The sequence below is a fragment of the Panthera uncia genome (assembly GCF_023721935.1).
Source record: "Panthera uncia isolate 11264 chromosome C1 unlocalized genomic scaffold, Puncia_PCG_1.0 HiC_scaffold_4, whole genome shotgun sequence".
NCBI classification, from domain to species: Eukaryota; Metazoa; Chordata; class Mammalia; order Carnivora; family Felidae; genus Panthera; species Panthera uncia.
The window spans coordinates 10,280,102-10,292,449 of NW_026057585.1; the positions used below are offsets into that span (position 1 = coordinate 10,280,102).

The 12,348-nt window shown below is 39.3% G+C and overlaps 1 protein-coding gene across 1 annotated transcript; it reads left to right on the forward strand.

The window, feature by feature from the left end:
• Positions 1 to 314: 314 nt before the first annotated feature.
• LOC125912243 (monocarboxylate transporter 1-like) lies at positions 315 to 9,977 on the forward strand. Its single transcript, XM_049616561.1, has 4 exons — positions 315 to 538; positions 1,582 to 1,725; positions 4,620 to 5,486; positions 8,263 to 9,977. Exons 1-4 carry the CDS (start codon positions 322 to 324, stop codon positions 8,466 to 8,468), a joined length of 1,434 nt encoding a protein of 477 aa, XP_049472518.1. The 5' UTR covers positions 315 to 321; the 3' UTR covers positions 8,469 to 9,977.
• Positions 9,978 to 12,348: the final 2,371 nt, after the last annotated feature.

Sequence of the window (12,348 nt, forward strand, 5' to 3'; positions counted from 1 at the left end):
AAACAGGTATGTTTATAAATTTGAAAAAGCAAAACATTTATTGAAAAGGATTGAAAGGGCTTAGGCATACAGTTCAAGTGGTGATGAGTTTTTAACTTCAAGCCTATAAAAATTGGGGGCAATACTCTAACTCTTGGACTTTTTCTACTGTGTTCACAGAGTACAAGTACTATTGAAAATCTTTTCACTTATTTTATAACATAAGTTTAAGGGGTTTTATGGAAGTGCTTTTTATTGACCTACTTGTTATGTACTATTTTAATTTCATATCCTTTAGATATTTGGATTTGCACTGCATTTTGGAATTCATCTTCACTTACAATGTCACCATCGAATGGAGGTCCAGTTCGACCCAGCCCCCCAGATGGAGGCTGGGGTTGGGCAGTGGTTACTGGAGCTTTTATTTCCATTGGCTTCTCTTGTGCATTTGGCAAATCTATTTCTGTATTTTACAAAGAAATTGAAGAAATATTTAATGCCAGCACCAGCGAGGTGTCATGGATCTCTTCTATTATGTTCGCTGTCATGTATGCTGGAGGTAAGTACCCAGAAGGTCTGTTCTTTTAGCTTTCAAAAGGCGGACAAAAACCCCATATTGAATACTTTTTGTTCTTGATGCCTTTCTGTGTAAGATACTTGAAATGTTAGTTTTTGAGGCTATGCGATTTGAGTCATATTTTTCATTCCCTTTAACAATAAAGGCTACATACAACTGTGAGCTGTTAGCTCAGTTATACTGCAAAGCAGATATCATTATGAAGGATAACTTTCACTAAAAATGTTTATGTGTGGTTGCTGGTATATGGAATGTCAACTGATGTTTTATGTTTTAATCATATATCCTTGCTAAACTCTTAATACTTCCAATAGTTTATTGGTAGGTGTTTTGTTTTTTTTTTTCAAAATTTTAAGATAGACTAACATATCTTTTGCAAATACTGATAGTTTGGTTTCTTCCTTTCCTTACACCTTTTTCCCCCCTCTCTTACTGCGCTGGCTCGGACCTCCAGTATAATGTTGAAGAAAAGTGATGGTAGGCATTCTTGTTTTGTAGTTCTGTTTTGGTTTTGTTGTTTTCTCTGAGAAACAAAGTACCTTTTAGCTAACTTGAAAATATGCTCTAAAGTCAGAAGTTTGATCAGGCTCATACATCTCATCATGTTCATGTGCATTTGCATCAGATGATCATCTAAAAAATTAAAAACAGAGCAAACTTGCTACATATATATATGTCAGTAATATCCTAGATACATGAAGAATCCTATAAATACTTATTTGCAGCCTATTTTGCCTTAAAGGAGATAGGTTAGGTCTTCCATACTTCAGTTAAAATCCATCCAATATGTTGTAAGTGTATAGATATACAATCAATGCTAGATTTTTCCCATTACACAAACCTGTAACTCTGATATAAAATAGAAAGCACTATTTCTTACCAGTGTCTTCTGTTTCATCTGTTTATTTTGTGGGGTGGGGTACTTATGTCTTGGCATCCTTTCGTGTCAGTAATGCCTTGTGCAGGTGTGGATGGGAGTGGGGGGGCTTCTCCTCTATGTTACTGAGTTACTCGCTCTCTCCCAGGTCCTATCAGCAGTATCCTGGTGAATAAATATGGCAGTCGTCCAACCATGATTGTTGGTGGCTGCTTGTCAGGCTGTGGCTTGATTGCAGCTTCTTTCTCCAACACTGTACAGGAACTTTACTTGTACGTTGGATTCATTGGAGGTGAGTTGCTACTGATGTATTTTGAAGCATTAATTTTTATGCAGATTATTTGTAGCATTCATCTGCCAATTCTTTTGAGAAATGAAAGTTCTTAGAAAAATGATTGGGTTACCATTTTTAAGAACTATAGATATGTTAATTTCATAGTACCAGAAAAACATGTCTTTAAAGAAAGTTCTGGGGGCGCCTGGGTGGCTCAGTTGGTTGGATGTCCGACTTCGGCTCAGATCATGATCTCGCGGTCCGTGGGTTCGAGCCCCACATCGGGCTCTGTGCTGACAGCTCAGAGCCTGAAGCCTGTTTGGGATTCTGTGTCTCCCTCTCTCTGACCCTCCCCCGTTCATGCTCTGTCTCTCTCTGTCTCAAAAATAAATAAACGTTAAAAAAAAAAATTAAAAAAAAAAAAAGAAAGTTCTGGCACTTTGGGTGGTTATTTTAAGTTGATTTATTTATTTTATTTATTATTTATTTTATCTCTGCTAAAACAGAGAGAGTATAAGCAGAGTGTGGCAGAGACAGAGAGAGAGACAGAGAGAGAGAGAGAGAGAATCCCAAGCGGGCTCTTCTCTATCAGCTATCTGCTATCAGTGCAGAGCCCATTGTGGGGCTCAAACTCACAACTGTGAGATCATGACCTAAGCCTATATCAAGAGTCAAACGATTAACTGACTGAGCCATTGGGTGGTTGTATTTTACTGAAAGTTTTTCTTTCTTCCTTTTTTTTTCAAGCTTAAGAAACAGTGGTGATAGGGTGTGACAAGTTGCTGAAATGGGGGTTATCGTCTATTCCCACTCATTATCCTTCCACCCAAGAAGAAGTTGGCTCAATTTAGAGTAAGAGAAAATGTCAGATACAAAGCAAGAATTTTCTGGTTGAGAATCCATATACGTTTTCAAGGGCTTAAGGACACACATGAGAAAACCTCCCTTCCCCCTTTCTTAATAGATACATTTGGAAAATGAAACTACTAAGGATAAAGAATATAGATCACCCATTACTCTACAATTCAGAGAAAACCATTAATATTTTGATGCTCGTATTTTTTATGCATACACATGTACTTTTCTTAGAAAATAAAGGGGATAAAATTATGTATAATGTTTGTAACCGGGTTGTTTTACATAATAGTGCATTATGTATATAGTCCCCCATTTCACTAAATATACTGTAGCAGCTACTATTTTCCATTGGATGGATATACCATAGTTTATTTCACCATTCTGGAATAGAAAGACCTTTAAGTTGTTTATATTTTTCACTATTAATAAACCATATTTATATGATAGTACTTCTCTATACATCTTTGTGAACATGATAATTTCCATAGGACAAATTTTAGAAGTAGAATTACTCAGGGAAAAGGTTTTTGATGTGGTTTTTGATATTGTTTTAGAAAGGTTATAATAATGTACAGTCCCACCTGCAGGATGTGAGATAATGCCAATAACAGGTATCATCTTTTTGGATCTGTACTTTGACTACATTCATGAACATTTTAAACATTTAAATATTTTAATCCATCTAGAGCATGTGAATAACATAAGGAACGAACAGAACTTAATTGTTCTCACTTGGCTATTCAGCCTGTTCATTACTTCATTTATTAATTCATTCAATAAATATTTATTGAGTCCCTATTGATATGTCAGGGACTGTTTCCAAGCTCTGTGGGGATAGAGTCAACATGACAGACAAGGTTCTTCCTTTGTAGTGGAGGGAAGCAGACAATAAACAGACCAACAAATAAATGAATAGATAAATACATATTAGCTAGTGAGAAGTGCTTTGCAAAAACTTAAAACAGAATTTTGGTGAAGGATTGAATGACCCCTAAAGGGAAGGCCTCTCAATGGGTTATCTTGGGTTGAGATGTGAACGATAAGTAGGAGTTCTTCCTCTAGATTTTGTGAAAATCTAGAGGAACAGATGCCCTCAGAGTGTCTGAGAATATACTGAGATGTGGGTAGGGAGGTAGGTAAGGGCCAAATCATGGTGCTTCCTAATCCAGGGTGAAGAGCTGTGGATGGCAGTCAGTGGAGAGACTGAATGGGTGGCATTCTAGTCTGGTTTCCCTGGGAAGGGAACAAGAATGGGAGAACACTTAGTAGGTTATTGGGATACTTGTCTCAGCTCCATTGGTTGAAAAATCTACTCTTCCCTATTTATTTAAATGTATCTTTTGGTTCTGTTTCTGGACTTTTTGCACAATTTCATTGATCAGTTTTTCCTTTTGACTAAGTGCACACTGTTCTAATTACTGTAGCTGTAACTGTAGCAAATATTTATATATCTGTTAGTGTTGGTCCCACCAATTATTTACCCTTTTTGAATACTTCTAATGCATTTGTTCTCCGGGTATATTTTAGAGTCATTCTACCTCATCTGAAAAATTGAATACGTTAGCATTCTCATAGAAATTACATTACATTAATGGATCTACTAACGTGTATTAGCATCTTCACAGTGTTGTGTTTTACTGTCCCAAAATGTTTTCTCTCTCTTTCCATCCCTCCCTCTTTCTTCTTTTTCTGACCTCAGCCCCACCATTTATGTCTTACTTCCTGAATTTATGAGATTTATCCTCTCTCCTTTTTGTTTTCAATTACCTAAATTATGAAATTAAACTAAGGAGTCTACATATATTATTCTTATTGTTGCTAACATCAAAGAATTATTTTAATGTTATATTATAAATCTAGTATTTGCTGCATAAAGAGACTTTATGTGTGTATTTATTCGATAGCAGCCCACTTAATCATCTACTTACTAGTTATAATCACCTCTCTTACAATAATGATTTTGACCTCCTGCCATTCATTTTGTCTAGTTGATCAATAACAAATATGTTTCTGACATTTATTCTGGTATGTAATTCTTTTCCTCCCCTCCACAGGTCTTGGGCTTGCCTTCAACTTGAATCCGGCTCTGACCATGATTGGCAAGTATTTCTACAAGAGGCGACCATTGGCAAATGGACTGGCCATGGCAGGCAGCCCTGTGTTTCTCTCTACTCTGGCCCCCCTCAATCAGGCTTTCTTCGGTATCTTTGGCTGGAGAGGAAGTTTCCTAATTCTTGGGGGCCTCCTACTAAACTGCTGTGTAGCTGGTGCCCTGATGCGACCAATAGGGCCCCCGCCAACGAATGCAGGGAAAGACAGGTCTAAAGAATCCCTTCAGGATGCTGGAAGATCTGATGTAGAAAAGGGGACAAATAATGCAAGTACAGATTTTAATGGCAGAAACCCCAAAGACGAGAAACAATCAGTTTTTCAAAGAGTTAACAAAGTTATAGACTTATCCCTGTTTACCCACAGAGGCTTTCTACTATACCTCTCTGGGAACGTGGTGATGGCTTTTGGGCTGGCTACTCCTTTAGTCTTTCTTAGTAATTATGGCAAAAGTAAACATTACTCTAGTGAGAAGGCTGCCTTCCTTCTTTCCATTCTGTCTTTTGTCGATATTGTAGCCAGACCTTCTATGGGACTTGTAGCCAACACGAAGTGGATAAGACCTCGAGTTCAGTACTTTTTTGCTGCTTCTATTATTGCAAATGGAGTGTGTCATCTGCTAGCACCTTTATCCTCCAGCTACATTGGGTTCTGTGTCTATGCGGGATTCCTTGGATTTGCATTTGGGTGGTTTAGCTCAGTATTATTCGAAACACTGATGGACCTTGTTGGACCCCAGAGGTTCTCCAGCGCTGTGGGATTGGTGACCATTGTGGAATGCTGTCCTGTCCTCCTGGGGCCGCCACTTTTAGGTATAGTATGCCTTACTACCTCTTTGGTCCTCTTAACATAAAACAGGCATCGAAAATTGGGAAGGTGATAAAAAGCAGAGATTAGTGAGCCTCTGGGTGGCAGAGAGCAAGCATGTCTCTTTTTTTTTCCTTTTTCTTTTTTTATCAGTAGGCTCCATGCCCAGTGTGCAGCCCAAGGAAGGTTTTGAACTCACGACCCTGAGAACAAGACCTGAGCTGAGATCAAGAGTCAGACACTTAACCAACTCAGCCACCCAGGCGCCCCAATATTTCTCATCTTTGTGGCCTCAGTGTTGACACAATGCTTGGAACAGCATAATTCCTCAGATACTTACAGAATCAAATTACATTGAACCATCAAGCTGAAAGGAGAGTGAAAACAATTACAAACTTAAACATTCATTAAGATAAACTTTTCTGATTATAAAACTAATGTGTATTATAGAAAAACATATAATATACACTCTACCTTTAAAATACTTCGGTAATTTCATTTTAATTGTGGAATTTATCATAGTAGTAATATTTAAAATAATAATAAGAGTTACCAGGCTAGGGCTCACAGTGTACCAGGGACTGTCTAGATAATTTCATATACCCTGTCATAACTCACAAGTCTATAAGGTAAGACTGTTAATGTCCCCTCTTTATCAACGAAGAAACAGAGGCTTTTAAAAGTGAAATAACTTGCCCAAGTTCACACAACAAGTAAGTGACCATAAAACTTGATGGATTATTCTTTGAGAGTACCAAATTGTTTACAATTTAAAATAATTTTTTTAACGTTTATTCATTTTTGAGAGAGAGCGAGAGAGCGCACGTGCCAGCACGTGAGTGGGGGGAGATGTGGGGGTGGGCCAGGGGACACAGAATCCGAAGCAGGCTCCAGGCTCTGAGCTGTCAACACAGAGTCCAACATGGGGCTCAAACCCACAAATTGCGAGATCATGACCTGAGCCGAAGTTGGATGCTTAACCAACTGAGCCACCCAGGCGCCCCTAAAATTACTATTAATGTAAAATGCAGTAGTAATTGGGACTTCCTCTGAATATGACTCATGCTTTTTAGATTATGCATTATAAGTAAGGAAGGATTCATAAAAGAAAATCCACTACTGATTTTTCTAGACTCCCAGTCCTCATTCCTCCCTATATCCAATGAGAGTCCAAGTCCTATAAATTTCTAAATCTGTAAGCTCCTAAATCTCTCTCTAGTTGGCCCACTTTTTCTGTCACAACACCACCCCATCCACAGTTCCTGTCCCCTATCTGGGTTGCTCCAGCAGCCTCCAGACTGGTCTACCCATATCCACTCTAGCCAGCCTACAATCTGTTTTCTACTCTGCAGGCAAATACAAACTCGATATTCCAGCTGATGAGATCTTTCCAGTTGCTTCCCATTGTTCTTGGGGTGGAGAGCAAATTCCCTTGTGGCCTACAAGGCGCCCCCCAGCCTGGCTTCCAATCTCTCCAGCCTCATTTCCTGTCACTCACCTTTTGTTCTCTCTGCTCCAACAGCCCCGCCCTTCCTCCTTCCCCTCTCACACCCCAGCTTCCTACCACCTGCCTTTGCACTTGCTGTGCTCTGGCCTCATCCTTCTCCCATCCCCTCCTCCTAGATGGGTCCCATCCTCCTCTAGGTCCCTGCTTCATTTACACTGTAAGAGAAGCTTTCCTGACCCTGCTTGCTGCTCCCAACCCCCTATTTTCTGATTTCAAACACTCCTTGTCACGGCTTGTATAATTATTTGATTAACATTTCTCTTCTCCACTGAACTGTGGATGTTCTCTCCTCTGCTCTCCCTTATCCTCAGGGCCAGCAGCCCAGTGCCAAGTGTATGTGTCAGCCCAATAAATATTGCTGAATGAACAATGTCCTGAGTTAGAAAAGCATATGGAATCATATTTGAATTGGTTGTATTAAGTCTTCTTGGGTGTTTATTCCTTAATTAACCAATTGGGTGAGATGCTAATAAATTTTACTATAACAAGGATTTCATGGCCAAAAAATTTTTGGAAACCCCAAGTTTGATAGATTACCAGAGGACCTTGCAAAGCCTATTTAATATGCACATGGTGAATCTTTACCAGAAAAGAATATGTTATGCCATTCCCTAAGTTTGACTTTGGGAACACTCAGGAGGTTACAGGTGCAGCTTCAGTGTCAGACTTCCTGGATTAAAAGCCATGTTATTTCACTTATGAGCTCTGTGACCTTGGGCGAGTTACTTAAGGTCTCTGTACTTCAGTTTGTACATCATACAGCAGGAATGATGACAGAATCTGCCTGTTATGAGGATTAAGCACTTCGAATGGTGGAAAGGTGTTGCTGTTAATTGTATAGCACAGGCCAAGTGTTCACAGGGACCGCTCTTTGGGAAATGCTAATGTCAGCGAAAGAGCATTGGCCAGGAGACTGCAGTTAGCTCTGTGGCCTGGGGCAAGACTCCTAAACCTCTCTTGAGCAACAAATTTTTCCACTGTGAATCCAGAGAATTGATTCCAGATGATCTGTAGGTCTTTCCTGGCTCAAATTTGGAAAGATTTCATTATTTTCAAGTTGCTAAAAATAACAAAATATGCAAGGCCATCTAAAACCCAAGTGTGACATCATAAAAGATGAGATAATTTTTAGCAGTTCTTTTTTTAGACTAATTTGTCATTTATGGGCTCTTTGAGGATTGGTTGACATCTTTCTGAGTAGATCCTTCAGCTTCATTTGGGAAAGGTATACTTGTTCACTTTTGCCCACATAACTGTGTTTTGGATATCTTCAGGTCGTCTGAATGACATCTATGGAGACTACAAATACACATACTGGGCGTGTGGTGTGATCCTAATTATCGCAGGCATCTATCTCTTCATTGGCATGGGCATCAATTATCGGCTTGTGGCGAAAGAACAGAAAGCAGAGAAGCAGCAGAAAAAGGAAGGTAAAGAGAAGCCAAAAGAAGTTATTAAAGCAGCAGACTCTAGAGGATAGAGAGGCACATGAGGCCCCAAAGAGGAGAAACATCCAGTCTGAACCATGGATAACCAGAGAAGCTTTGGACTAAAAACATCTGAAAAATTCTACTGAATCTTGTTCTATTGGCACTGCTCACCACAGCCAGTGGACATTTGTGTGGAAGTCATACCAGGTACCCACTGATGGAATTTTTGTTTCATTCCCTCACAGCAGTCATAATGTATATGTCACATCCTTTGGGGCCAGGGGATTTACAAAAGATAACAGATGAAAATGCTTTTATTTGAAGTCATCTTTGTTAAGATATACTTTACATACAATAATTAATCTCTTTTATAAGACTCAAGTTTAATGAATTTTGACAAGGCATCTATATAAATAACTACCACCCCAATATAGAACATTTCAGACAGCCAAAGTAATTCCCTCTTGCCCCTCTGCAGTCCATTCTTTCCCTTCCCTACATCCCCTGGCAACCACTGGTCTTATTTCTGTCCCCTATAGTTTTGCCTTTTCCAGAAGGTAGTAAATGAAATCACATAGTATGTAGCTAGCATAATAAGAAATATATATTTCATCTTTGTCCCTAGTTTCTGGTACAGAGCTCCTAAAACCCTTGGATTTCTGGGTGATGAGTGTTTTCTGCATTCTAGTTAGATAACTGGTGTCTAGAACCCCCTAGATAGCTTCAAGATAGGGACTGGTCTCCAAAAAGACCAAGGCTTTGATCAGAGGGTTGGGACTTTCAGCCCCTCTCCCACGAGCTCTGGGGAAAGGGGAGGGGCTGGAAGTTAAGTTCAATTACTAACAGCCAGTGATTTAATCAACCATGCCTACACAGTGAAACCTCCATAAAAACTCCTAAACTGCAAGGCTTAGAGAGCTCCCTGGTTGGTGAATACATTGACGGGCTGGTGTTTGGAGGGTAGGATGCTCGGACAAGACACGAAAGCTCCACGCCACGCCTCCCCACCATACCTCATCCATTGCGTCCTATGCATCTCTTTCATTTGGCTGTTCCTGAGTCGTCTCCTTTAGAATATATCAATAAACGTAAGCAAAGTGTTTCCCTGAGTTCTGTGATCCATGCTAGCAAATTGCCAAACCTGAGAAAAGAGTTGTGGGAACTCCCAACTTACAGCAAGTGGGTCAGAGGTACAGGTAAACAACCTGGGACTTGTGGCTGGAATCTGAAATAAGGACAGCCTTGTGGGACTGAGCCTTTAAACCTGTGGAATTGGACATTAACTCTAGGTACTTAGTGTCAGCATTGAATCGAACTGTAGGACCTAGGTTAGTCTGGAGAGTTGTTGGAAAAATGGTCATTGTGGAAAAAATTGAATGTCAGAAGTGTTGTAACAGAGTAACCTTCTATGTCTGGCTTCTTTACCTAACATAACGTTTTATGACTCATCCATTTCATTGCATTTATACATAGTTTGCTGCTTTTTATTGCTGAGTAACATTTCTTGGTGTGAATGTACCATAATTTGGATATCTGTTCACCAGTTGATGGACTTCAGTTTTTTCCACTTTTTGGCTATTATAACTAAAGTTTCTATAAGCATTCACACAGAGGTCTGTGTAGACATATGCTTTCATTTCTCTTGAGAAAATGCCCAGCATTGGGGTTGCTGGGTCACGTAGCAAGTTCATGTTTAACTTTTAAGAAACTCAAACTATTGTTGAATTGGCCAAACCATTTTGTAATCCAACTAGCAAAGTATGAGAGATCTAGTTATTCTGCATCCTTGTCAGCACCTGGCATTGTCAGGCTTTTTGCTTTTAATTTCTCCTACAACTGATGATATTGACCATATTTTCTTCTTTTTTTTAAAAATATTTTTAGTGTTTATTTATTTTTGAGAGAGAGACAGAGCACGAGCAGGGGAGGGGCAGAAAGAAAGGAGACACAGAATCTGAAGCAGGCTGCAGGCTCCAAGCCATCAGCACAGAGCCTGACGTGGGGCTCAAACCCACGAACCATGAGATCATGACCTGAGCCGAAGCCAGACACTTAACTAACTGAACCATCCAGGCACCCCATTATTGACCATATATTCATGTGCTCGGTCATCTGTATATTTTTAGCAAAGCCTTGTTTTTTAATCCTGACATTTAACAGAGTCTTAAGGCACTTATTTAAGTGCCTTACTTGTTATGATGTGCACTGGGTGTTATATGTCAATGATGAATCACTAAGTTCTACTCCTGAAACTAATATTACACTACATGTTAACTAACTAGAATTTAAGTAAAAAATTGAAACGTCAAAAAAAATTTAGTGCCTTGAATTTTTGTCTTTCAAACTCTTCAGAAAACTTTTCCTGACACATCTGACAGTGAAATGAGCACTATATTTGAAAATCCTTAAATGTGTGGTAATGTATTTAAATAGACGGTTATGAAGTCTAATAGGATGGAAAGATCCTTATGTTCTAAGCATGATACAATGTTAAATGTAAAAAGCACAACACAAACTGGTTAGATCAGTATATATAATGTACTTTTACAGGAAAGAGGGGGAAAGGAATACACACAAAATTCCAACCACACTTGTATTAGGATGGTGACTTTTCCTATATTCATTTTCCTTAATGTTAATGTGATAGTTACCCTTTCACTAATAACAGGAATTTTCTATGAAAATAAATCTAATGATTACTATAAGATATTGATTGGTTGGTTGATTAATTGATTGATTGCTTTTTGCTTCCTTAAGGGTTGGATTCTGGCGAAAGGGAGGTAAATGTGACATTGAACTTAAAAACACAAAACACAAATAGCCTCAAGTCATGAGGCTATTTTGCTGGTACAGGACAGAAGCTATGGCATGTAGAGAGTCCACAGTCTGTCAGCCACCAGTGCCTTCCTGGAGATAGTGCTCTTTGGGACAGTATTCCTGTAGTTTCCCTTCTGATCATCATTCATCTTCAAGTGAATGTTCATCTCAGGAAGCCTGAGCAATCAGCACTTAACATGTCACAGGGTTACAGTTGTTCTAGAACATCATTTTACTGAGATCAGCATCAGAAAAAACACAGTGTTACAAAAAGGGTAATAATGGTCAAAGGAGGAAGTTGACCATCGACCTTTACATACATTCATTTAACAGATATTATTTACACTTACCCTGGGCTGGTTCTAAGCACTGTTGTAAGCATTGAAGATTCTTTAGGGAGTAAAGCATAACTCTCTTTCACAGTTCTTCCTTTCTAGTAGGGGAGACAGACAGTGAAAAGTTAAGTCATAAGGAAAACAGCAGTTTAAAGAATAGAACAACTGATATAAGATCAGCCTTCATTAGCTCGTTCATCAAAATAGCATTTTTTGGAGGGGTTCCTGGCTGGCTCAGTCATTTGAGCATATAACTCTTGATCTCAGGGTTGTGGGTTCAAGTCCCATGTTGGGTATGGGAACTACTTTAAAAAAAATAATAAAAACTTAAAAACCAGCATTTTTTGGAGTTTCTTCTATGTGCTTTTTGCTGAGCAGAGGAGATAGAACAGTGAACAAAATTTGGCTTCTGGCACCCACAACTTCTCATATAGTGTGGAGGACTGTGTAGGGAGTGCTGTGATGGGGCAGATATAGAAAGGCAGCTATTGGGGTGCCTGGGTGGCTCAGTCGATTAAGTGTCCGACTCTTGACCTCGACTCCGGTCATGATCTCACAGTTCATGAGTTAAAGCCCCACATGGGGCTCTGCGCCGATGGTGGGGAGCCTGCTTGGGATTCCCTCTCTCCCTCTGTCTCTGACCCTCCCCAGCTTGTGCTTGCTCTCTCTCTCTCTATCTCTCAAAATAAATAAATAAACTTAAAATAAAAAAAAAAAAAAGGCAGCTATCTCCATCTTGGGAGGACCTAGAAAGTCTAAAAGTGTATGTATATATTTA

Coding starts and splice junctions, on each gene's coding strand:
- LOC125912243 (XM_049616561.1), top strand. CDS start 322: ATGTCACCATCGAATGGAGGTCCAGTTCGACCCAGCCCCCCAGATGGA. Junction 539..1,581: donor CGCTGTCATGTATGCTGGAG/GTAAGTACCCAG, acceptor GCTCTCTCCCAG/GTCCTATCAGCAGTATCCTG. Junction 1,726..4,619: donor GTACGTTGGATTCATTGGAG/GTGAGTTGCTAC, acceptor TCCCCTCCACAG/GTCTTGGGCTTGCCTTCAAC.